The following is a 27900-nucleotide window of genomic DNA, read 5'->3' on the forward strand; positions in this document are numbered from 1 at the left end:
ACTAGTGAGCCTGGTTACCCCCTCACCGTCACAATTATGTTTTTGTGTCATTTGTTTGATCAGGTTATCTTTATTATTAGGACTTAGTTTTGTGTTAAGGTTGTGTACGTCGCTGTGTACTGTCCAGAAGACAGACTCGCTAGGTGGAGAGTAGAGACTGACCCATACCTGGGATTCGAATCCTGAAGAGTAGAAACGTGAGGTCTGGGTCCTCAGGCAGGAGAAGGTAGGATGATCGAGGTCACTGTTCCGGGGTGAGTGCTGGAGAAGGCAGAGTAGTAGGGGTCACAGATCCTAGGTCAAGGCTGGAGAAAGCAGGTTGGTTGTGATCAGACTGGGATTGGCAACAAGGGGAAACAAGGCAGACAGGATAAGGTTACAGCAGGAGTCCATGGAAACAGAACCTTGTACAGGCAAGGAGGGGAGGGTAATGAATCCTTATAAAGGGAGCAGACAGGTGTAGGCAATTGCTTCAGAAGGAAGCTGACTTCCTGCCTCGGCAGCCATGTTGGTAGGGGCAGATGTCCTGCCTCGGTAGCCATATTGGGAGATCCTTATAATTAGAATATTTGAAAATCTTAAGGGGTTCTCAAACTTTTTTTCTCGCCACAGTAAGTCAACTAGAAAAATTCCTATTTGGAATATTGGTTCATGTAGGGTTAGTAAATGAATGTGGTTGGTTGCAGCTTGTGATGGTCCCTTCACCATCCAGCTTTTATGTGTTTTCTGTAGAAGACAAGCGCAGAAACACCTCCATATTGCCCGATACGTTTATCGTTTCTTTATTAGGTTTTAAAACGAAGAAATCAAAATGAGAACACTCTCGAGATCTATCTTCTTTGGAGCATGTAGTAAGGTATCTTTAACACAGCAGTCCTGGTGGTCCATCCGTCCGTCTGTCTCGGAGTGTAACAGCCTCTCTGGTGTACCCGTGTGGTGCTGTTCTCTGCGTTTCAGTCGGATGTAGCTCTCAGGTGGGTACTTCTGAGTCCCTGGTATGATGACGTGAGAGGGGGCGGGGATCGTTGGTTATCCGATGTGAGGAGTGTTGCTGGAAGGGGCTCCACTGCCTGATGCACATACACATACACACAACGCATTTTGTAAGTCCAATGCTCACTCCGTCAGAGGACCTCTGGTGTGAAAGCTGCATCCGATGGAGACACTGGTAACAGCAACACGCGGCCCACCACAGAGGCTGTGCAATGTGGAAGTATTTTGTGCTTGTCTTTTACAGTGTGTGTATGTGTGTATATATATATATATATATATATATATCACAAAAGAAAAAAGCAACCCTCACAGAAAGCACTCAGACATTAATGTACAGTACCAAAAATACTGAAAAAATACTTTGTCCCCAAGTGTTGGTTTATTTTGATTATAAGGGGGTTTTTCTCCACGTGTCCCTGTCCAATGGTGTCAGTTCCTTTTATTTTTGTCCTCTTTATTTTGAGTTCAGTTGGTAGGCTTTTTTTCAGTCAGTTTATGTTTTTTATTATGTTTGTGTGATATGTGTTGTTTGGAGTTCTTGATGCAATTTATCCAATAAAAAATTTTTTCAGTATTTTTGGTACATTGTCTGAGTGCTTTCCGTGAGGGTTTCTTTTTTCTTTTGTGGTTTATATACATATCTCTGTTCCCTCTAGCACCGCTGACAGAGGCCGCTTATTATTTTAATAGGCAACATTCTGTTTCGACTTAGACTTCATATAATATTGTCGGTTTGATTTGATGCAGTATTCTTTTTCGTGATTGATATATACTGTTCTTGGTTATCCAACGGAAAAGCGTTGGATAGTGAAACCGCTGTTAAATGAGTCCCATGTTAATCAGTGTTAGATAACGCATTCTGGCGCCGGAAAATGGCCCATAGGGTTGCATTGTAAAGCGTTGGATATGCCATTCGTTGTAAAGTGAAACGTTGGATAGCGAGGACTACCTATATACACATATACACATACACACATGTATGTCTGGCTCATATATATATATATATATATATATATATATATATATATATTCTCAGAGAGAGATGAAGTGTATTTATTTAACACTTCGGTTGACTAGGTGACAACACCCAATTTATCCTCTATATACCCTCAGTGAAAACTTTGTGTCGCATATGTATGATAAACCCCAGTTCTAATAAGTTAGAAATGGTAATGCAAGGGCATAGAGGCTGATTAACAGAGATTTGAGGTAAAGTCAACATACACCATAATCTCATAGGTAAAGGCAAGTTTCAATTGTGGTATGTTGAGGTACAGCGTATCACTTTTTGATATTGTTATAGTGGAAGAGCTTTGTGTTCTGGTCACGGAACAGTTATGTTGGTACTCCTGGGATATAGTACCTCCATCCACAATTCTACAACTTGCTGCAAGACAAAATTCATTTATCTAAATGGAGATTAGCAGTATTAGATTACAAGAAAATACCAAAACTCTGGAGGCACTAAGTGTTTGAGTGCCCTCATCTGTAATATCTTTCATCTATCTGTGTGAGTATACACACACACACATACACACACACACACACACACACACACACACCATCTTAAATGTTTTACAATTCTTATAAATATCTGCTTGTTTTAGAGAAGGCGCATAAAACCATCACCAAATTTATTGAAGATCCAAATAGAAGGGACCCTTTAGTTGGTAAGTTGATTATTAAATACAAGCTCATGTTAAGGGTGTATTGGGAGGTACGTAACAAAACTCTGAATACATTGAAGCGAGAGCAAAAACAATTCCCTGTTAATAATTAACACCAAGATGTTTGTTTTTACATTTTTTCTTATCTTCCTTAATGCTGTAGCTCTACAAAAAAAGCTTGTTTAATAACCAGAGCCCTTCAGAGATATTATTGCTTCACATGTATTTTGTATTCTTGGGGGGGGGGCTAGGATATACAATGTTGTATGGGGTTTTTCACACTGCAGTGACTACACTACAGGCTGCCTTGTGCATGAATTAAAACACTTTCCTGCATTGTGTCTGACCCTTTCTGGTACAAATATAGGTCAAGCTGGAGTTGCACGCTTTCCAGTTGCTCTTTTCAGAAGAGACGTAGTGTTTAAATTTGAGGCAGGGACTACTTCCTGCCAAAGTTTAATATATATCTGTCAGATACACTCTGGTTTTATGTGATATTGGCGGTCTGTAAACTGTTGTGTACGTGTTTGGCGGCTTACATATAAGGTAACGTGTGCCTGTGTGTGCAGCGTCTCTAACCTTCTCTGGAGTGGCCCTCCTCCAGCAGCATTGCATTGTCATGGTGGCCCGATGTCAAATGACGCCACGGTGATACGTTGCCATGATGATGCAACGTCACCTGACGATGCAACGCTGCAGAATTAAGGCCACCTGGAGGTAAGGCCCCCAAAGTCTTTGTGCCTACGGGCCCCAGGGGGTCTAAATCCGCCAATGTTTAGGATCAGCCTTTGCTTCACTCTGCTCCGAGTTCGTTTTAAGCAGGGCTTGTGCCACTTTTCCTTGTTTTTTCTTTTAAGGTTTACAACATGTGACACAATTCAATGTGAGACATTGGAAAATATGTGTCTACAAGTGCTACACGTGCCTCGTCTCTGGGAAATTATTTTGCATGATGCAACATTTAACTGGCGTAAAGCACATACAAAAATATCTGGTGGGTACACTTTTTTTTAAAGCTTTCCCCCATTCCTTTCAAATGTTGTAAGCATCTCTTCTTAATCTTCCTCCAGTTTAAAAGTTGGATTCTCAAACTCTTGTGATGAATATGGAGGGGGGGAGAGAATCTTATTCTAAAGCCAAGCAAAACCTGCAAACTAGCATTGCTACTTACTCAGTTCAAGATTTAAGTGAACAAGTAGTTTGTATAACTTTGTCTATCCGAACCACTGTATGTGAAATACACAATCTACACTGATGAGCATATGCCCAGGGTCTTTTCTGTCTGGTATAACACACAGGAGGCTGGAACACACTGCTAACATCTTTATATGCACTGGGTTCTGCAAACTGTTGGATCTTGAACATTGCTTTCCCATTATACATTGTGTCTGGTGGCATTGCAGATGAGAGCGCACAAGAAACGATACACAGCATGTCGCTTAGGAATCAAATCCCACAAGTTCACGCTAAAACGTCTGGCGAAAGAAATAGAGAAAATTGAAGGGGTTTCAAAAATCAAAGTAAGTCTGCATACTTCTCATTATTATTTTTCTAAGGCGGCTCCTCAGCAGCTCCATTATCCAAGTATAACACAAAAGAACGCCGGTCTCCTCTCATGTTGTTACCGTGAGCACTGAAATGTGTTCAGTGTTTGTCTGTAGATCACCTATCCTGCAGTACTGCTGGCCTCCTGTTTTTATACTTTTGAAACATATTTTAATCCCTCTGCCATCTATAGTCTCTCACGATTGAAAAACATACATTTAGCCGACTGGCACTCCTTTAGATAGTAAGTCTGCAGTAATCTGTTATACCGTTAGTTTGTCCATATAAAAGTTCTTATGTCTGAATTTCAAGAATGCAAATCCAACCTTTTTGTGCCACTAGTACACCTGCTTTAATTCTGTCCTAACGGTTACTTGCAGTACATCAGATGGTCAACTTTTGTATCCAATAGGTGAATCATGTTAGTTAACAACCCATGAATTGTACGTGTGTGTTCGTATATCTCAACAGTAATGAAAACAGATTAGTAGAATTTACAGAATGTTAAAACGTCAACATCATGAATTCATTCTTCAAGAAGAATACAAATACAAAGTGCATGTGCCGAGCGTGCGCATTTTAAGTGAAACTTCTTTGTGACAAAAGACAAAAATTGTATTTGTGATGGTGATGGTTTTAATTGAAAATCAAAACACAATTTCAGTGCCAAAACGCAAAGAAGTTTGACTTAGAACGTGTATTTTAGCTATTTGCACTTCTATATTTATAGTAACTGTGAATTCCTTGTGTCTGTGTGTGTGTGTGTGTGTGTTAGTCAGTGTGCGCACGCATGAGCATAAGTAGAGGAGCATGAAGTGTGTTGAAAGAGGGCAAGCAGTCTCTGCACATGTGAGGAGGTGGCGAGGGGCGACTTGGTGCACGGCCAGGCTTTCACAGCCACCGGTACTGCTGTGAAAGCGATGAAAGGATGAGCAGCCTTTGACTGTGGGCGTGACGCAGCGAACACAGTATCGCGCACGTGCACATTAAGCTGTACGGCGGTGTGCGCGTGCATACACCTGGTATACGATTGTGCACATGCCCATTGTCAGCCGTTAGGGCATGAGAGTTGTTGTGCGCATGCGCAGTAGGTGTTTCGCTTGAGTGGCTGTATTGCGAATGTGGGAAAGCGACTATTGGATTCTGCGCATGCGCATCATGGCCCACAACCTCTTCTTCTGCACATGCGTATAGTGTTAACCTCGGTGCAGCCTGGAATGGTGTTTTTTTGCGAGTGCGACGGGTATGCGCCCATTAGGAGCGTGACGTCACCCGCGCTACGGTTGTTCGTTACAAGGTAAGAATTTTTTCCCATGAAAACTCTGGAGGTGCCGAGCAAAGAAGTTTCATTTAAAAAATGGACATGGAGTGGATGCAATGAAATAAATAACGAAATAAACTATATTCTAGCTACATAGAAACGTAATTGAAGACTGCACAATCCTTAAATGTTTTGACAGAGAATGATCACTGGTTAGTTGCATATTACATCTGAATGCGAAGATGGAGAGACACTGATTAAAACAATCAATATCAAGAACCTCAAGATTAACAGCAGAGAATTTGTACTAGAGAAAGATCACTTCTGCTAGCTCAAAATGCATTTGGACACTTTAACTGTGATATGGGGAGGATGACAATTGAAGATCACAAAAGCACTCAAACAACACGTTGGATCAACAATAAAAGACTGTGCACTTTTCCTTAAGAGAGTTGAGGACGTCTTCATGAAATTGGACGAGAATACAGATAACACAGGACATAATCCAGCAGAGGAAGAGCATGAAGAAACCACCAATGATGTACCATGCGTCCTTCCAGAAGAAGTGGCAAAGGCAATAAAATCTATGACGAATGGGAAGGCTCCTGGGGTAGATGGAATTACAGTGGTGGCCTCCCTGAGTCTAAAGCGGCCGCCACCGCGGGTAATTTAAAACCCGTGCAGACGCAGGTTTTTTTGTTTTTTTTCGGCGCCGCAGGCGCTTCTATTCAGCGCCATTAGCGCTGATTGGAGAAACGGCCGCGCGAGGCAGTGAGATGCGGCTGTCGCACGGCCAATTTCGGCGCCGAAAAAAAAAGGCACAGAAAATTGCGCTTAAGCTTTAGATTAAGCTTAGCCGCAACAGTACAACTGAAATCTTGAAAGAAGCTGGGGAAGATGTAGAGGAAATACTTGTAAAACACTTTACATGTTGCCTAAAAATCAGGCAAATCAAGAAGTCGAAGACTGTTTACATTGGACATCAAGTATCAATGGATGGGAAATTCTCTAATTAACTCAATAGGAGAATGAAGAGGAGATGGAGCGCCAAAAAGACAATCTTGCCAGGGAACCCACAATGTGCCTCAAAAGGAAAGTGTTCGCCCATTGCATCCTGCTTGTGCTCATGTATGGATGTGAAACTAGGACTCTACGAAATTAAAATGACCTTGTGCTGGACATATTGCAGAAATTACCTTTCTTGGACAGAAATGGTACTCGACTGGATTCCAAGGGGTATGAAAGACCAAGACGACGGCAAAAAGTAAGATGGGGGGGATGAAATTAGAACATTTGTTGGAGCAACGTAGAGAAGAGAGACTTCTAATCGCATTACCTGGAAGATCATTGTGGATGAGTTCGTCCAGCAGTGAATCGACAAGGGCTGAAGGGGATGATGATGAGAGAGATATTAGTGTATATGACTAGGCAGACATTTGTACCTGTAAACTGATATTCCAAATGCCAATCAATATTTTTGTACTGTCTATAACAGGGGAGCGCAGTCTTTTTCCCTGCCGGCTGTCTTCTCCGCGCCCCCTCCCCCCCCCCCTTACCTTGGTTCCCGGCGTCTGGGCATCATGACGTCAAGTTGCCATAGCAACGCAACGTCACACGACCCACGCATCTCCAGATGCCGGCTGAACCAAGGTAAATGAGGTTTACAGAGGCCTTCACCGCTTCCCCGACATTTAATTTAAGTGCTTTCGGGAAGCGCGCGGGGCCTCTGTATCCCTGCGCCCCCGCAGATAATCTTGCACCCCTGCTCTATTATACAGGATGTACAGTAACCAAGTATTTCTGAGAAATATGTGTTTTGTCTTCTAGGTTAAGGACCTGTATTCAGATGAAAAGCACTATACAGTAGGTATGTTTTAAAAATATTAATAGATTATAAATGTAATTAATATACAGTTAATAGTGTTATTATTATTATTATTATTATTATAAATGTATAACATAGACCAGATATGGAGCTCTTGAACGGATTAACACATGTAAATGAACAATGAACAAACCTAAAGATATTGTTTAAGGGAAGAGAAAGGTACACAGATCCTATGTTAAAATAGATAAAAAGCAAAAAGTGACACACTGTGAGTGCTTATTTGCATAACATTACCCAGCAACCATGGCTGCAGTGGGATCATTGTATGCTGAGTGACTATGGGGAAAAGCAGGGTTGCAGACCTGTCTGAGACATTTTGAATGTACTCATAAGAAATATTGAAAAAAATTTTTTTCAGGAAACACATATTTAGCTCCTTTTCAATTATGTCCAAGTGGGAACTTTTTAAAGTACCAAGCAGCAGCCTTGCCATTCTGTCAATTTCCCCCATTTTACCTGAACTGAGGATTCTGGGACATAATTACAAATAAGGCAATATAAAAAGAAACCAGTGAGATAATGTTCCCAATGGTCATCCGCCATCTCACTGTGTCTAACTTTTAATTTGCAAAAACTGCTGGAACATCAGAGATTGGGGTGGTTCTGCCCTATAATTAAAATTTCTCTTGGACTCCAGATGGTCAGCCTTGCTTTATTTCTCATTGCCGCAATGGAACAAGCGTGCAGTATGCGGTAACAGATTCCAGTTGGTCTGCGGTGTAGATGCAGCAGCTCCTGGGGCTTGCCCAAATCCAAGCATAAAATCAATACTGTTGTAGCAACATCTCAAGCAAGCAAGAATGAAAAAGCTAAAAGAATACCTACCGCTTTTCATGCCACAACATGGCCCTTTATCAAAGGCACAATCACATGGGTGCCAAGCGAAAGTAAATTGACATTAGTAAATAGACCATTAATAAATAAACCCCTCATTAAAGAGATAAGAGTACTTAAACAAGCAAAAGCTGGATCATACAATAACCAATATCTAATAAAATAAATACATCAAACAAATATGAGCAAATCGAAACACAAAATCAAAAACTACAATTGAAATTGATCTGAAAATCTCAAAACGAAATAAATGGATACTACATTTTATGAGGCATGCATTAAGGAGACTGAGTAATGATGACCTGTTCACACCTAACAGGAGTCTAGTTTGCAAAGGGAAAATCCAGTATACCCCTCATTTATAGTGTAGAAAAATCCACATGTACAAGTTGGTAAATAAATAATGTAAGGTCTATCGCAATGCATTAAATACTTTGATATCAAAACAATAGCCTGATACTGTGCTTGGAAACTTATTTGATCTATGTACAAAATCACACCATTTGCAAACTTTATTTTGGTATACTTCATCCCTTTGCTTATTCCAACATTGGGAAAAGAGCAGCTGCCAGAGTCTTGGAGACCATACATTTCCCAATGTTAAAGCTTTTCTGGGAACAGTAATAGGGTTCTTGAATCAAATAAATAAGATGTAAAGTAATCACACACACACACACACACACACACACACACACACACACACACACACACACACACACACACACACACACACACACACACACACACACACACACACACACACACACACACACACACACCTGCTTAGTAATTAAGCCTCTTTGGTAAAAGTGTACAATTTATATCCAATATACTACCAGTTTTTCTTTCTGTCTAGATTTTTTCAAAAATTTTGATGAGGAGAATGATCCAATGTAAGTATTTTCTAGGAATATTGGGCATGCTAACATGTTTAATAGTGTTTTTTTTAATTACTGTAATTACTGATATAGACTCCCATGTTAGTCCAGTTAAAGGGCTGAACATTTTTAAAAGGTTCCCTCAAATATTTTTGGCCACATGGGGAAGCCTGTTACCAACCGCTAGAGCGGTTGGGTGTTGGCCAGCAAGAAGTTTATCCCTGCCTGGAGGAGGCAGGAGGATTAACAAACCCAGCTTGGGTTAGTTGAGGTTTGAGAGGTTTACAGCCCACAGGGAGGATTCAAAGACTGCAGAGACACACTGACTATGATGTGTGTTAGATGTACATGGATTTTTACAAGCTGTGTTTTGTGTTGCTGAACTCTGGCTGAATAAAAGCCTACGTTTACTTGTCCAAACGCAAGTCTCCTGTCGTTACCTCTGCATGCACCACCCTACACCATTAAAGCTTTCCAAGTATTTGAACTTATTCATGTATCATGTCTATAGGTGTCACGCATGCAGTGTTCCTCATTGCATAGTTCAGTTGAGTGGCTCTGTGTAAGCATCTGTATGTTAGGGAATTTTGTCAAGTTAAAAGCCACATTGTACCAGTACATAGCTCGATTTGGGAGGCAAGTATCTCCGGAAGGAGGGGTCCCCGGAGTTGAAATTAATGGGATTCTGCTGTGGAGACCCCCTGCTTCAATCCTGTACGGAAAAAAAATGAAAGGGGGGTGGTGGTGGGGGGGAGAAGGATTGGATTGCACCTTTTAAAAGGAAACACATACAAGAAATAAGTGGTCTGAAAAAATATATATATAAATACGAGGGCCCCATGACGCAGCAGCTAATTTGCTCGTTTCCTTGAGAAGATTGCGTTCTGCGCTCCTACGAAGCACAGAATGTGATCTGGCCGGGACGGAAGAGGAGATGACTCCTCTGCCATTTGCATCATAATCATTCATGTCTCAGTCATGTGATCGCTCCAGAGCATCACATGTTCTTAGTATGCTGGAGGGGCTGTGGCACGCTGATGCCCCGTTCTCTCCAGCACTCAGTGTTAAATCTTCCATAGAAATATACTCATATCATTTAATCTATAGGCCTGCTCATGTTCATACAGAAGCCTGACTGACTGTATGACTGCTCATGGTTTAACCACATGTTTTTCTTTTCCAGGCTCGAAGTCCTGCCAGACAAAGTAGGTTTCTTTTTAATTATTCTTCAAGTACAAAGAATATATATATTCTTCATGGCTAAAGGCCATGTCTGTACATACTGTGCTATATGTATGCACACACAGCTGTCTCTCACACATACTAATACTCCTTGTTTTTCCATCCCTATACACCAATAGGGACCACATAGTATCCACACACACTTTTAGTTGTGCTACAAACTCTCACATTTCCACACCCACCCACACCATTTATATCCCTCTCACTCCACACACACCTTGTGTAGAGCACTGTTTATACTGTGGGCTCTCCATTCATTTTTATTCACACTGATACACATACACACTCTTTCTTCACTTGCTTTCAGTTACCCTTTGACACCTCTAGCCATAAAACACATCCACACCGGGGGAAGGACAAGCACAGATAACATTCGAAGAGACACTGTTTTTAAGTTATCCTTGCTTCATTCATTGTAACATCGCCGGAAGAAGAGATCAGTGTATCTCGAAAGCTCGCACAAATAAAAACATTTCGTTAGCCACAGAACGGTATCATCTATTTATTTTTTGATTATTGAAGCTCGGCTAACACGGTACTGATACCTCTACATATATATATATATATATATATATATATATAAACAAACAAAAAAACACAACAACAACAACCGCACCAATATTAATTTCATATTTTCAACCATGAAGAACTTTGCATGAACAACATGAACAACTTGGATAAAAGGGTGACTTTGACTTATATATCATTTCAACCCTGGTATCCCAGTTTACGGCTCTGTGCCGTCTAGTAAAATCCCCTTTGAAGAGACGGTTGCATGAATATAAATTTATGCAACTGTTCGGGACACTTAGCAGTGGCCTAAACAGAGATTGAAATTTTATGAGTCATTACTGACACTAGCGAACTCTCTTCCCATGAGCGCTAAAGGCCATGTCTGTACATACTGTGCTATATGTATGCACACACAGCTGTCTCTCACACAACTAATACTCCTTATTTTTCCATCCATATACACCAATAGGGACCACATAGTATCCACACACACTTTTAGTTGTGCTACAAACTCTCACATTTCCACACCCACCCACACCATTTATATCCACTCCCACTCCACACACACCTTGTGTAAAGCACTGCATATACTGTGGGCCACTCATTTTTATTCACACTGATACACATACACACTCTTACATCACTTGCTTTCAGTAACCTTTTGACACCTCTAGCCATAAAACACATCCACACCGGGGGAAGGAACAGCACAGATAACATTCCAAGAGACACTGTTTATAGTATAGCTTTTGCTTCATCTATTGTAACATCGCCGGAAGAAGAGATCAGTGTATCTCGAAAGCTCGCACAAATAAAGGCATTTCGTTAGCCACAGAACGGTATCATCTATTTATTTTTTGATTATTGAAGCTCGGCTAACACGGTACTGATACTTCTACATGTATATATATATATATATTAGTCTACGACTAAGTCACTGATCCACCTGTGCTGAAGCAGGGATATCCTGAAAACCTGACGTGTTGGGGGGTCTCGAGGACTGGAGTTGGTCACCCGTGGCCAGTCTGTTGCACAGCCTGTAAAGTGCCTTATTACTTTCGCACCATTTAGTAAATATTGGGGATTCAATAATTGAAATTATGATTCATGTTCTGGTTTGATGAATGAAACCCCCAAAACAACCAATTGTGAGTAAAGTACTCACATCTATAGATGCCTCTCTATCATCCCTAAAGTGTTCCGTCATGACTTTACAAAAAAAAATGCCAAAAAGGAGTTCCCTTAATTAATGATGTGATAGTGCTAATCGCCAACTGCACCAGTGAAAAACAATTTGTATTTCTTATGCTTTATCATTGTAGAACAGATATAATCTATAATTCATTTAGCCTGGATTACGGTGTGGTGTTTGGGATTTAATACATTGCACATTGAGACGTAGTGGTCAACTCATTGGAATTGTACAAGATCGATGAAAACAGCAGCCCGTATGAATTATCTATGCAAAACATTGCTACTCAAAAAATCTCATCTGGATGCTGTTTTCATGTCAAAAGAGAGACTATGGAATGTGTCCCCCTCTCTCCTTATATAACACAGACACTAGTTAACCGATTAAAGAGGCGAAACCCCGGCAGTTTAAAAAAAAATTTAAAATCCAGAATTGAAGCAGGGGATCTCTTGAGCTGAACCCTGTTAATTTCAATTCCGGGGACCCCCTGCTTCCGAAGGTACTTACCTCCGTAGTGGGTGCCGGTAGCCACTCTGGGGTTCACTATATGTCTGCATTTCAAAGCTCCCTGTGGGCCAATAGGAAGCTGTGACATCATCAGGTACGGGCTTCCTATTGGCCCATGTGACGAGGAAGCGTAAAACTGCAGAAATACCGGCACCCCCTACAGAGTTAAGTATCTCCGGAAGCAGGGGGTTCGGGTAGCTGAAATGAATGGGGTTCAGCTCCTGCGACCACCTGCTTCAATCCTGTATTAAAAAAATAAGGGAAAAAAACACTAAAATATGGCTCGGATTGCCCCTTTAAACTGAAGCAGAGATCTATTCAAATAAGAGTTATACATGCAACTAGTGTATGCATATATGATTCTTATTTGGTTACATCGCACCTCGCAGAGTAGGTTAACTAGTGTTGGTGAACAAAGGTAGCACTTATTCAAACTATAGGATCATTGTAATGCTGTCACTTTATTAATCAGGCACAATGTACTTTATAACTGGGCAAATGTTTAAAACAGATCTAGAACTCTTTCTAGTAATTTGCCTACAGCATGCGGGTCACTAGTGTGGAAAGATAACTCTGAGAGAATCATTTGGCACGTTCGCAGAGTGATACTGCCACACTGTGCAACCAGCTAAATAGAGGTTTAAACCACTACCACTATCCTGGCTGGATATAATTAATTGGACATCACCAAATGGGTGGTTATATTTCCCTCCCTACCGGGAACTCCATAATGAAAGGCATTTATTTATAATTGTCTCTTAGAAAATCCTTTTCCTTGAAACCGTGAACACCGGCAAACATCACACAAGTGGCACTTGTGAATACACAGATATCTGAATTAACACCTTACAGCCCAGTAGTGGTCTAATGAACATCAGGGAACTCTTTACTGCTTACTTATTGTGAGCAATTAGCCTTATGTTGTCATTCAGCACAGTATTCTTTGCTTCAAATTTCACAATAGCAAGCCCATAGCAGATGTGTGTGTGTGTGTGTGTATATAATAAATATATATATATATAATATAACTGAATATTTACAGTTGCTATATATATATATCAGAAAATAGCCGTGTTAGTCCAGTTGCGATAGTGCAGAATAAATGAGTTCTTCAGTATTAGGTGATACCTTTTTTATTGGACTAACAATTTATATATAATTGAGTAATAAATGAGTTCTTCAGTATTAGGTGTATATATATATACACACACACACGCCCTTTAGGTCTGCGTATACACCCTCACACTTAAGTTATTTTATTAGTTCCTGCGACGGTCTATGTATGTGTTCACAATTTTTTAGCCTTGGGTTATAATAAAAAAATATTTGTAATATTCTATCAACTGTACCATCAACCTGACATTTTTTAGGGTATTTAAGAGTGCGGTACAAGGGATTTCTCTGCTCTCCTTGATTTCATGATAAGCAGTGTTGGTGTAAGAAGAGAGGAGTGATAACGCAGCACAGAGTCTTTCTCACACTTTTCTCAGGGTTTGGGACTGCTGAATGAACACGTGACATGTTTCTGTGTTATATTGTCTTTTTTTTTTTTACACAGTAACACCATTTTTGCACTTTAATGAATGGGCCCTACCAAGAGAAAATGATAGAGTGCAGTATCTTCTGGGTTCATTACGTGTCCTAGCCAGGTCCTCCATCATTGGGTTCTGGTGTGGCCATTTATATTTTCTTTTGAGGTTTAAGGAACTGCAGGGGTTATTTAATGTCCCGAACACACCTTTCAATGTTTTTGAAATATGTGTCTAATTATCTTCTACCAGATGCCTCATCTTACTGACTGGAGATCAATAGCTTTAAAATATTCGGTAAGTTTACAATGTTTTAATTTACAAATGTTTATTTTTAAGTGTGTGTGCCTGCGATTTTTTTTTTTTTTTTTTAAATTCTCCTATTCTTCCACAGGACAGATCTTGTTGAACTCTGTTGTTTGTATTTCCACACTGTAGGAGACCTTCAAGATAAGTTCGTGGACCGAGGCCGCTCTAGTACTCAGCCTGACAGAGGACCTGGATACTTCTTTAAGGAACTACTTAAAGAACTCCAAGGGAGCCCCTGTAAGTTGTCGCAAGGTTCCACATTCATTATGTTCTAGAAGCGGCCCACCTCTTTCTTATCTGCCTCCCTTTTTCTGACCTCTTCTGCCTTTTGTTCCCCATAATGTTTTCCTGCACATTAAGGGGAATGCCCCAGTTATCACAGGAACCCCTCTTGATGTCATGGAAACGCAGTTGCTGGTGGGACCACGTTCCCGTGCTTCATGGGAACGCCCCTGACAGGGCCACGCTCCATGTGCTTCCCCACCACCCCACTCTGATCGTAGGGAGTGGGTATCTCTGTTGCCATCTCTATGGATCACAAGAAGCTACAATCCGAATACACTAAATATTTGATTTATTCAAGGTGCATACACTTACTGTAACTCTCCTCTGTTGCTGCCAGAGGGTAATGTCTGAAATAATTTGTTATAATAATATCTACTATTGTTACTATAACCATACTGTACCTACGACAGATTTAGGGAACAGAAGAAATCACCATGAAAACGTTGCAGAACATTTGTGTTCCTGAAGCACTTTATGTAATTCATGTGAACCCAGATTTACATTTTTTTTCTTGTATTGCTGCATTGTTCACAGCGATATAAATCAAAATTTTAGGCACAAGTTCATGGCCGTTAGAGCTTATATTCTAATTGAAAGGTTGTGACTTGCTCAAAGTCTACAACAGAGGTAACCCTCGCTCGGCTTACATAGTAAAGAGGGGGAGGTGCACCACTGTGCTAGGTATAAGTAGATACTAAATAAAGAGAGCAACCCCAATTGTGGGCACTCGGCCACCTTGAGTAGTGAAATGGTGATAATAGTTCAAAGTAAAGCTTTAATAAATAAGCGTTAAAATAATGGAGTAAATAAAATGACGGTCGACGGTGTGTACCCTAAATGAAGCACTAGAGTTGGTGCTAGGGTATCTAATGATCTAAGTATGGAAAATTGCAGGACAGAAGTTAACCTACAGAGGCCAAACCCAGAATTGTATAGTCAAGGTAAAAAGGACTCCTTGTGGCCTTGGCAATTGAGGGGTTACTGCTCCTCGGTTACTGCAAAATGTGCATATGCAGAGGTGATTTGAGCTCATCTTGCTGCCTATAAGTGGACCCAAGTATGTGTCTAAAGCAAATAGTAGTCTTAGAAGGATCTGTACCTTCAGTAAATTGGCTGACCATATATAACTTACTACCTATTGCGCTGAAAGTATATTCATCAGTCGGTAGGTAGCAGCTGCTGCTAGGAAGGGTCAGTGCCCTTATTCAATATACACGAAAATGAGCTGGAAGAACTGATCTAAATAATCAGATGGTGGCCCAAATGTAAATACCAAGCAGGTAATCTGCTAAGGAAATCATAAACCAAATACAGTAGCAGAATCAGTGTAGTTATCTGTTGCACTGCATAATATATCAGTGAATGGCAGCTGTTTAAAGATCACCAAATTGCTAAATGCTTACATAGAGCGAGATATAAAAGTAGGTAGCTTAAAAACCATTATGTGGATAAAGGGATCAATACCCTAATCGCCTGGTGTCAAGTAATATCAGAGGTCATAGCCACTATAAGTGAGCAATTTAGAGAGCTCCCCGCAGACGGTAGAAAACATGCATAGATAGTGATAGAAATACTGTAATATATAATGAAGGGATCAGTACCCTCTGTGTTAGCCATAAATATATATTGGCACTAACACTCCTATTTAAAACCAGAGACATAACATAAAACACAAACAAAGCTCAGTGCACATCCTGTAAAACTTATACACGGTACAGTGCCTAAATATACATGTATAGATAACTAATAAATAAAATGGTCTTTTAGTTTAACATTTTGGCCAAATTGTTGCAAGCCCCTGAGCCCACTGCACGGCAGACCACGTTTCAAGGGTCCCTAACACTAATATAGATTCTTAATAACCTGTGCATTACTAGGAAGAATGATTTATAATAAATCTGTCAAAATTAGTTGCAAAGTTCTAAGTCTGATTGAAGCTTTTATTAACCTGTACATTACCAGGAAAAGCACTCTGTAATAGATTTGTCACAATCACACTGCATGCAGGCAAGTTCCCCTGAGAGTGGGAGATGCCATGGAGTGAGCTTTTAACCATTTAAATGTGGGAGGGAGTGAGCTTCAATTAGGTAGGAGGTTGCCACCCTCCAATCAGCTAAGACTAGGTGAACAAGAATTATTAAACATACAGAACACCTACAAGCTCATATTGAACCCCCAAAATAACCACAACATATATATAAGCATATAAGTTTCACAGAGGAGTGCTACTGAGCATGGCAATATATATATTTATTTATATATATATTGCCATGCTCAGTAGCACTCCTCTGTGAAACTTATATGCTTATATATATGTTGTGGTTATTTTGGGGGTTCAATATGAGCTTGTAGGTGTTCTGTATGTTTTATAATTCTTGTTCAGCTAGTCTTAGCTGATTGGAGGGTGGCAACCTCATACCTAATTGAAGCTCACTCCCTCCCACATTTAAATGGTTAAAAGCTCACTCCATGGCATCTCCCACTCTCAGGGGAACTTGCCTGCATGCAGTGTGATTGTGACAAATCTATTACAGAGTGCTTTTCCTGGTAATGTACAGGCTAATAAAAACTTCAATCAGACTTAGAACTTTGCAACTAATTTTGACAGATTTATTATAAATCATTCTTCCTGGCAATGCCCAGGTTATTAAGAATCTATATTAGTGTTAGGGACCCTTGAAACGTGGTCTGCCGTGCAGTGGGCTCAGGGGCTTGCAACAATTTGGCCAAAATGTTAAACTAAAAGACCATTTTATTTATTAGTTATCTATACATGTATATTTAGGCACTGTACCGTGTATAAGTTTTACTGGATGTGCACTGAGCTTTGTCTGTGTTTTATGTTATGTCTCTGGTTTTAAATATATATATTGCCATGCTCAGTAGCACTCCTCTGTGAAACTTATATGCTTATATATATATATGTTGTGGTTATTTTGGGGGTTCAACATGAGCTTGTAGGTGTTCTGTATGTTTCACTAACACTCCTGCCTGAATTGGAACATGTGAGAGGAATTGTGGAAAGCTGTGGTAAGGCGTCCTGCGACACTCACAGTATAGGCAGATAGCAGAGCAGCAGCTAACAGTGCTCCTACTGGGGATACAGAATAACAGTGTATCCCTGCATGTAGCTAGTCATGAGGATGCAGAAAGATCAGAGGATTAGTAGCACTTAGACGCCAGCCAAGCCAGACGGCATAAGTGCTGGACAGATACGAGACTGGGAACCGCGACGTAACGTGGACGCCCTAATGCCTTGCCCTAGCCTTGAGAAAGCATACGCAAAATGCGCACATCGACAACCAGGAAGTAGCAGACACCATCCTGTGCACGAGTGAGGCTTCCCTGTCCGCATTAGGGTGTCCACGTTACGCCCAAAAAAATTAACCGTTGCCAATTTACCTTGTTTATGTCCGTGTTCATATTAGCGATATATGTTAACAGCATTTAGTTCTAGGATAATGCACTATTGCAGTGTGTTTTGGTCTCCTATTTCCTGGGGTAATCCGACTGTTTATAGGATTCAAGCACCTCTTCAGACAACCAGTTGTGATATCCTTATCCTAAGCACCAGAGAGGTGTGTAGTTCTTACATTCATCTAACTGGATGTTGGACACCCAGTGGGACTTTTTAGGCTGCTCATTGGACTTTCACAGGATACTTGCTCTAGTATATATATATTTTTTGTAAACTGTGTATTATAGTGTAATTTCACTGGTTATTAACTTCGTCACATTTTTGTTATTGGCGCTTTGTTTGCACTCATTTTTCACTTAATTAGTTGCATCTGTTGATAAAAAAAATTATTCAAGCCTGCTAACCCTGTCAAGGTAAACTCCATTTTAGCAGCTACTAAACATCTGTTATACGTCTGTTTTGTGTGGAAATCAGGAGCAACTTGGCGGGCGCTGCGGGGGCAAGAGCCGCCTCTCAATGGGGCCGGGCCCGCTGCGCGGCAAGTTTTTAAGACTCGCATTCAAATTGTGATTAGACCTAGCGACGGAGTGCTAGGTCACGCCCCCCGGCGGTTCAGCCAATGAGGGCAAACCTGCCGGGTGACATCACGGCCGCGCCCCCGTCACTCCCTAGTCACGCCCCCCTGTCTTTCCCCTTGCAGCTCTTTGCAGACCGGGTAATTCGGCTGCATGCGCCGCCAGCCTCGCAGGCGCGCGTGCAGCGCAGGCACCTGGGGCCGTAGACTTAGTAACTTTCTGACACAGAGGGAGCAAAGCTGCAATGTTCAACATACTGTATGAGAAGTAACACTCGCCTACTGGACCCGGTGATACCACCCTGTGTCCCAATACTCTACCTTGATTTTAATATTACCATGTTTTTGGTTTGGCTCACCTGCACGTTTTTCCCAGTGTGCCTAATAAGAGGAATTGTATTTCTCAGGAATTCTTGAAATTAACTCAAGTCCGAAAAGACTCCAGCAAATTCTCATGTTAGGTGCTGTATGAAACGCTAAAAATACCAAAACACACATTATGGGGAAATCAGTCTGTTCTCGTATCCACAGGGCTTCCATTCAAGTATCTAATCCAATAGCTGCAAGAGGGGGTCGGCAATACATTGCACTGCGGGTAACGGTCAAATCCTAAAAACAAATTAAATTGCCACTGTGCTAAAGCAAGTCCCAGGTATTTTAAATCGTTGACAATTTTATTGTATAAGGTTCTTGTGCTGTCTTTTGAATTATGTGATTCACATAATGTAATAAAAAATATTTAGATATCTAGGCGCGTTAAAACTTCTCTTGACCTCCAGTGTGCCCTTTTGCCGGTCACTACTTTTGATTGGACCGGCATGCTGGTGGCCTTTATGATGTCCAGTAAATGCCATCAGCTTGTTGCTCGATTTCCAAGGGAGATCTGACCTCCTTTCTTGCGTGTCACCACAGTGATTTGAGACCACGAGACTGCTTGAGTAACAATCACGCGATCTCAACTTACCGGAAGAGCAATGTCTATCTGGTGCCAAGTCCTTCTAGCACTTGGAGTTAAAGTAACTGTTATGGAGATGATCGATTGCAATTAATATATAGGATTGAACTACATTCTTTCTACATGGGAATATGTATTGACTACCGATATGCTCTCCTACTATGGTGGGGACATTATAGGTTGTATGTAATCGGTGAATATATTGTATGTTGGAATACATGTAGATTGAATTAACATGCTTCTTAATACATCAGCTCCTCTCCTGATGAAATGCAGCAAAGTGCAAAACCTGTTGGTGTAGCAGGTTTCAAGCCGTGCTAGTCACTCTTACTTACAAATGTGAGTGGATATTGTTTTATCATTTAATACCGATCCAGCACTTGGGCTTTCCATTGCTTTGGACTGTGATCAGCATGTTTTAATTTGAACAGATGCCTGAATTAAGCGAAGGAGACAAAGTTCATTCAGAACTCATAGATGTAAGTATTCAAACTTCCCTGACATACCAAGTATTCTAACATCTCTAGTTGTAGGAGGACAACAGTGAACGCGTTGAAGATACAGTGATACCAATGTATTTTAAGGATATAACATTACTTATTTTATTCTTCTCGTTTTTGCAGGTAGAGGCATCCAGTTCCTATGGACATAAGAATTCCGACAAGCACAAGACAAGCTCAGGTACTTGACCAACTCTGTGTTCAAAAGTAGTCCTAGAAAATGTGTTACGTTATTTCAGTTAGATTTTATAGTTCCGTTTAAAATGTAGCTGGAAAGGGATGTAAAACATTATTTGTGAGACATGCTGTTCTGAATGTAATTGCTCCAAACTTCACCCATAGCCCATCGCTCTTGTGTTTAAATCACAAGTAAGCTTCTACATACGTTTTCCACATATTACTGAATGGCAATGATGATATTAAATAACGATTTGATATTTGTGATTTAATGGTAACAAGAAAGTTTGAGTTAGGGTCTGTGTTTCCATGCTTTTATTTTTTTTGAGGTTGGGTAGCTTCTAACAGTCTTGAATATAGGTCTCTTTATCTAACGTTAAATATCTGTAATGTATGATTCTTGTTTTTAAGGTATTAATATCCCCCAAAAAAGGAAGTCCGTGTGGGACAATGAGGAACCAGGCCCGGCCACTTCTTCCACGTATACTGTATCAAAGCTGTTTTCATTTGATAGCTCAAATGGAAGTTCGACAGAGGATGATCAGATATCAGAGGATGATCAGATAACCGGAAAAGCAAAGGCTTCTGCTGAAGAGATCCTATCCGGATACGACCCGATTTCACAAAGCAGCAGTAGTTCTGGTAAAAGTTATTTGTCTGATTACAACAGTCCGTTTGCCCCAGTGTCTCTTCTATAGAGTGATCTTCACATCACATTAGTGGACTATACTCCAGTTGCAGTATGTGCTTGAGACACACAGAACCGTACCCATTCCATCATCATGTAATTGCTCAAACAGTCTCTTACTACATCATTCAGTTTAGCACCTTAAAGGGGACCAGTGCCACACTGAAAATAAATATCCAAAAACCCAGAGGTACAGAAATTTTCAGCCAGAAATCATTACTAGCCCTTCCAGCTCATAATGGGTGGGACATTATAAGGATTATAGGACCGCAGCTACTGTAAATCGCAAATAAGTAGGGAAATTACGTGGTTTTCTTCATTAACATCTGTGTGTACTTATGTATATATGTATTTATAAACTTATGAGTATGCATGTGAATAATTATTGTGTTATTTTTAAGGTTTAAAAAAAAAAATGAAGACCAAGTGGAACAATGAGGAACCATCAACGTCGTCTTCCTCAGATTTCCCAACCAATCCTGTTGTTGCAAATCCACCTTCCTGTACCACCAGCAGCTCACATGGACAGTCTTCAGAAACACAGCCCACGAACATCATGCTTGGAAGAACTTCCAAGGTCCTTACCTCCGACCTACTGGAGCTCCTTAAAGGGAAGGATGTAAACACTGTGACAAATATCCTCAAGACCCTATCACCTTTTTACCCTGCACTTCAAGGTAAGTATCTGTTTAACGTCTAAAGCAAATGATCATAGCCCAACTTTATTACATTTTGAGTGGCCTCAGAATTTGACAACCAACGAACCAAGACTTATTGTTGGCCTCACTTCTACATTTAAAAAAAATGTTGTTGCCTGTCCACCACATTTTCACCAGCCTCCATCTCGTCCCAAACATACCTCATTCAGTTTTCCAGCATCTGTTTCATTCCTGTACCCCACCCCTATTTTGCCTTGGTATCTCTTCCTATACCTCTTTCCCCATTACACTATCCATATCTCTCCACTTTCCACCTTCCTCAGCTTAATCTTACCTTCCCTTCCTCTTCGAGCTTCTCTCCCTACCTGTTCCCCAGTGACTGGAGCAGGGGATTGGGAGATGTTGGAGCAAACTAAAGAGGCTCAATAAAATCCTGGCAGTCTCATGCTGCATGAGTTCAGGATTTTTCACACTAATCCTTAGCCTCACCTGATCAGAAAGAGAACTGTATTTGCACTACACAGCTGTGCATCAACTGCCCTGCTCTCTTGGTCTCACAATGTAGTTTTAAGGATAATAGGTGATGGGGCCCCTTTTTTTACTGTGTGCAAGTATGCTGACCTGTATAGTTTGCTGCCTGTATCTGTTCACCTTTTAAAATGTATCAGTAGATAAAATATGCAATGGTAGAATAAAAGAGTACTTGGCTGTAAGTCATGTTTACAATTGTACGCTTTCACATTACTACGATATAATGCTTTTTTTTGTTTTGTTTGTTTGTTCGTTCCAGAGGTGAATCTTGCAATATTTGCAAAAGTGCTTGTTGAAACGGGAGCATTAGATGATGCACAAGGGCAGCAAAATCTCTGAAACCCAATGTGAAGGATATTCCGCGGACTATACTAGAATCCTATTGTGTGCATTAACATTTGCACACTAAGCAATCTTTTTTTTAACCTGTGTAATAAGTTTCTCTTACTGTTGTATTCTAACTGTATTGTTTTGTGCTGTAGAAATAAAGGCTATGGGATGGCGTAACAGGTGCACTTTTTGTTGTTACTATTTATTAAAATAGTACTTATTTTATATCTATTCCTGACTGATAAATGCTAGCAATATTGTGGACAAAAACGGCAGTGAAACTCCTCATCGTGGCTTTTAATGCAATACATTTAAATGAATGCATTTCACTACTGCATGTAATATTGTACTTTTGTTACAGGTGACACAATTTCAGGTGTGTGCCACACACAATTCTATTTTAAGATTAACTCGTCTTTGAGAAACTCAGAACACACTTGTAATAGAGAGCACAGAAAACCAACCTATATTTTGAATCTTGCTCACAATATGTCAGTAGAGGTGAAATTAACATTTTGTACGTTGGCACCTTCAATTCTAGATTGCTTGTACAGTATATTGCAGATAGGTCATGCTGAAAGTTCTGACTGAATGCTGGCATCGCCAAAAAGATTATAATTATTTTTTATTGTCAAACCAAAGGGGTGAAATTGTAAATAAAAACACCCAAATTCAGAGGGACAAAAAAAATTTGGTTTTGCGTATGAAAAAGTATATTTCCAGGTGCATAATTTTAAACTTCTTTCACTAAAGCAAAAAACAGAGGTTTCTGCCTCCTAATTTGCTCGCACAAAATGTAGCATGTTAAAATAGCAGTGTGCTGGTGGAGAGATGTCACTATCCCATCTGTATTAATTTAATTGATTTTTGTGTTTGGAGCCTCTGACTGTAGGTTGAGTGCAAAGAAGGGGGATTAGCCCTTTACATGCCAAGGGGGTTAACCCCTCCAGTGTTAAAATATACACATGCTATACAGAATTTAAAACCCTTTTTCTAGTGATATAAGCCCTTTTATAGAATCTAATCTACTGACTTTTTGGAATAGTCTTTACAAATGCTGGTTTATTCCCGTCTTCCTTCTTACTAAAGGGCTTGAAAATGTAGAGATCCCTTGTTTTTCGCCACTGCAAAGAAAAGCACCCAATCGATTTGCGGCTAGATAGCTGTTAAATGAAGAGCAACAGCAAAATGGATGAAAGGGCAATCTCCAATCTGAAATAAGGGAGCAAAGATATCTCAACGGGATAGTGGCACATCTGTTGCCATAGATCATGATCGGGATGGTCTACTACAGATAATGAGAACAAGACATGCAAACAGTCAAAGTTCAAAGTGCAAACCTATCTATATGACATTAAAAAAGTGTTATAGGGATACAATAATGCGGCCACCAACTGTTTTCAGGAGTATGGCTTGGGACAAGTTGGCTATACTCCATAGTCAGTCTTTGACGGCTTCTGATTGAACCACCTGTGCTGAAGCAGGGATGTCCTTTAAACCTGACTTGGTGGGGGATTACTGGAGTTGAGCACCCTTGGCCTAAAGCATTCCAAAGGGGCTGAACTGGAAATATCATAGCACTAAGGGGCTATATTTTAAACTGCGAGATTGCTGATCAGTGCACTATTGCTTAAAAATTCCTATACGAGTCAATGAGAATTCCCATGTTATAGTGTTCTTCTACTCTGCACTTTTGAAGCTTGGTGAATAACCCGGTATACCCGATTTCTTTACAAATCGGTTAAGTTTAACAGGTAAGGCTTTTTTTATTTTACATGAAGAATACCTCCCTTGGACACAGGGCTGGTTTCCTTTATCAAAACGTGTAAAAACAAAGACAGGATTGTGACAGATGAAAAGAAGTGCTAAAGTCTAAACTAGTGGTTATCATACTCACAAGGTTTCTATACAAAAGAAGCTCGGACACTATTACTTTACTTTCCGCCTCTTCACCCACGGATGGGTATAGGTGACTTCCACGGAAAACTTCACTTTAAAAAGATCCATGGAAGTTGTTTAGCTGGATATACCCAAGGGGACGCTAGGCCCAAGGGTCGACAGAGCCCATTTTGTTAGAAACGAGGGGCGCCACGTCACACTATTAAGAGAAATCTGGACCCTGTTAGTGTGTTGCTTGCTGTTCACTGCTCTTTCCAAATGGACTTAACCATGCTTTTAATCTGCAACGGAGGTTCAGGGCACTCACACAAAGCCCAAAAGGACAAAAACATGGAACCCAGATAGTGAAAAAAAACGTAGAGGCTTTCTTAGAACATTGAGAGTGTCCTCCCGCGCGTTTCACGCAATAGTTGCACTTTTCGCACTCCAGAGTGCACGACAGCGCTATTCTCTATTTTAACATGCTGTAGCCTGTGACTTCACAGGAGAGAGAACAAGTGTCCTCTGCTCATTCGGCGTTATCACAGTTCCCCACACATTTCAGGAATTGTCACAACTTCAAGTGGTTGTTGATATTTAGAAGTCCCTTCATTGATGTTCATTAGTAGATCATACATTTTTTTATCTCCAAGTGCTTCCATATTACCTCCATCCCTACATTTTTCTCTTTGGAAAATACACAGGATGTACTGTAAAAAATCCTAAATATAATCAAAGAACATTTGTATTAAAAAAAGTAGGTATAAAAATGGATATATGAATATATACAAATAATTCTGCATTAATACAAGGAACTAGTCCCTAATTAGTACAATAAACCTACATACACAGAGGAATCTATTTAACTTAAAAATATATGAATATATTATTGATTGTTTTCATATAAAGCAGAATGTAAAAAAAATGCATGTTCACTGCAAACTATACAATTAGCTGGAAAATCCACAATATATTGTGACATAGTCCAAAGATGTTAGGCAGCTTTCTGCCCCATTTTAGAGCAGAAAGTGCAGGAATAGCTAAAAATGATCCGTTCCACAGCTTCCCATTAACTCAGGCAGCTGGATGGAAAATCCAGAGCACAGATTACAATGGCTCTAGTTCTCCCTCACCTGCTCTTCTAATCACATGCACAGGTATTTAGAGCAGAGAGGTTTTGCATTTCACTCTCTCTCCTTGGAGCCTGGGGGCTGGGGGTGTCGCTACTCTCCTGCATCCAGTATCGAGGTTGACGGCCTCTCCACGTATCACAGTACCAGAGGATTTGCCTGGACACCCCAAACAGATAAGACAAACAAATGGTTACTGCTGTTGCTAAAAGACTGTGCTGTATCTTGTGACCCTAAATGAGAGAGCATTGTTTTAAGCTGGGGAACCAGTTTAGTTGGCCAGCAGCTGTTAGAGAGACTGATTTTGATGTGTAGTTAGATCCCTGAAAGGGATAGGATTTTGTTTATATAGTTTGGTTTCTTTTTACTTGAAATAACAGTGTGGGAAATACTGTAACAATGAAATGAGTGAACTGCTGAATGAAAGTATCTGAGTACCTCTAACCTACACATGTTAAAGCTGCAGTACCTTACTTGGATGAAAATAAAGCAGGCAGAAGCCTGAGTTAAGCAGCTTAATACTTTGCATGATCCTGTTTTTGTATTAAATAACCCTAGAAGACTGTGTCGGGAAGAACCCAGACAGACGTCAGCACTACAAAAGAGGGGCGTTTGTCACATATGGTGGAGAATGCGGGCAGACACTAAAGTCTGTGGGTTTGCAAATAAATGCGGGGGTTTAAAATGGCCGCCCAGCTGAAGTAAAATACAGATGCTATGAGTGAAGTCTGTTCCACTGTGTATATCAGTTGTGCTTCTAGCGTACACAGAGAATGTGCGAAGTGTGGATGCAATAGCACCCTGAACCCAAACAGAAAACCAAAATGTTTTGCTGAAGAAAAAAAAAAAAAAATTTTGCATCTAGCAAGTGCTGTTTGTAAAGCTAATGCCTTTTGCTGAAGTGAGTGAATTTGCAGCTAGCAAGTGCTGTATGTAAGTTGCTGAAGTGAGTGAAATTGCAGCTAGCAATTGTCCCTGCCGGGTTTCTAAAATGGCCGACGTGAAATGTTTGTTGTGTAATGTACGTAACCATACAAAACAGTGTCCCTTCAGGCCATACTATGATCACGACCCTGGAGGAGAGCCGTACCTACAGATGAATTTAGTATGCTGGGCCTGTCGTGAAGTAGGTCACATGGAAGATGTGTGCCCCAAAATTTTCAAAGACAAACAGCTGCAAAAGCAAGCAACGCCCTGTGAGTGCAAGCAAGATGTGGAAGCTGATAACAGTGAGTGTGTGCCCAGGACCACTGATATCTCTGGAGCTAATAAAGCAAAAAGAAAGAAAACTGTTACTCAAGTCACAGGGGAAGTGACCGAGCCACTTGAACCTGCGCTGTCAGGACATGCGTCAGAAAGGCGCCGAGATGAGCAACAGCCCATAGGGCCTGGCGCAATCGTCCCAGGAATGACGACACGCCTAGAGATGACAAAGGCTACTGCTACCACCATAGGCAGAGAGCCAAGCGAATCAAAGAAAACAAGAACTGACTGGAAACTATGCTATGAGATGTCCCAGAAAGATGTGCAAAACTTCATCACAGAGTTGGGGGTTTCTCGGCAAGAGGCTAGCGCGCTTAAAGCAGAGCTGGAACTCTCACGCCATGAGGTCTACGCTCGCAGCACAGAGCTGTGTACATTGAAGAAAACCTATGAGAATACCCTGAGTAATTTAGAGACTGTAAAAAGAGAGAATGTAAGTCTGACACAGAAAAATTCAGACTTGACTGACCAGATCAGTGAAGGTGATGAGAAGCTTCACCAAGCAGAAAAAGTGGAGAAGCAATTGATTCAGGAAAAGTTAGAAATGCAGGAAGCACTGCAGAATACAGAATCAGCGGCGATCCAGGCGACACAAACTGCAGAGCTCCAAAAAATGGAGGCGCTGATGCAAACCCAGAGCAAGCACCAGAAAGAGGTGAAGACCCTGAGGGAGGTCTGGCACGATCAGGTTGAAGAGCTGCAGAAGCAGATGGCTGAGCGCGAGATACAGTGCGCCAAGAGAGAGGAGGTGTCCGTCCGTCAGGTGGTTTGCCTGACACTGCGCTATAAAAGCGAGATGGCCGATATCTACAAGCAGCTGGACCACACGGCAAATGAGGGGGCCCGGCTGCAGCTGGAGCTGGACAAGACCCGGAAGGAGCACCTGCAGCTGCAGGTCAAGAATAGAGAAAATGAAACAGAGTTAAACCTCGCTCTGAAACAGATGACGGACATGGGAGAAGCGGCTAAAGTGGTTCAGTCGGGCTATCAATCCTACCTCCTAACCAAGCAAGCTGTACGTTCCTATACGTGTATCTTCAATGCTGTTGCAATATTACGATTTGCTATAAAGATGAAGTTGGAGAAAGAGATTCCAAGGCTAAAAGAGACACGGTCACAAAAGGAGACCAGGGAAAGTAAACTCAATGCCCTCA

At 40.9% G+C, this 27900-nt stretch overlaps 1 protein-coding gene across 18 annotated transcripts in view; it reads left to right on the top strand.

Moving 5' to 3' along the window:
* LOC142487216 (uncharacterized) overlaps positions 1 to 22658 on the top strand; it is a 79545-nt gene extending 56887 nt beyond the window's left edge. For 14 of the 18 annotated variants that reach the window (XM_075586061.1, XM_075586066.1, XM_075586062.1 and 11 more), the window contains 12 exons: positions 2601 to 2663; positions 3518 to 3654; positions 4064 to 4180; positions 7294 to 7333; positions 9045 to 9081; positions 10250 to 10271; positions 14302 to 14346; positions 14488 to 14595; positions 20214 to 20271; positions 20679 to 20909; positions 21357 to 21632; positions 22405 to 22658. In XM_075586061.1, the coding sequence (XP_075442176.1) occupies positions 2601 to 2663; positions 3518 to 3654; positions 4064 to 4180; positions 7294 to 7333; positions 9045 to 9081; positions 10250 to 10271; positions 14302 to 14346; positions 14488 to 14595; positions 20214 to 20271; positions 20679 to 20909; positions 21357 to 21632; positions 22405 to 22484 (1214 nt within the window). In that variant the 3' untranslated portion in view covers positions 22485 to 22658. The remainder of the gene's footprint in view (positions 1 to 2600; positions 2664 to 3517; positions 3655 to 4063; positions 4181 to 7293; positions 7334 to 9044; positions 9082 to 10249; positions 10272 to 14301; positions 14347 to 14487; positions 14596 to 20213; positions 20272 to 20678; positions 20910 to 21356; positions 21633 to 22404) is intronic. The other 4 variants (XM_075586068.1, XM_075586078.1, XM_075586079.1 and 1 more) reach the window with 1 other exon arrangement.
* The last annotated feature ends 5242 nt before the right edge of the window (positions 22659 to 27900 follow it).

The sequence above is a fragment of the Ascaphus truei genome, chromosome 2, assembly GCF_040206685.1.
Source record: "Ascaphus truei isolate aAscTru1 chromosome 2, aAscTru1.hap1, whole genome shotgun sequence".
Classification (NCBI taxonomy): Eukaryota; Metazoa; Chordata; class Amphibia; order Anura; family Ascaphidae; genus Ascaphus; species Ascaphus truei.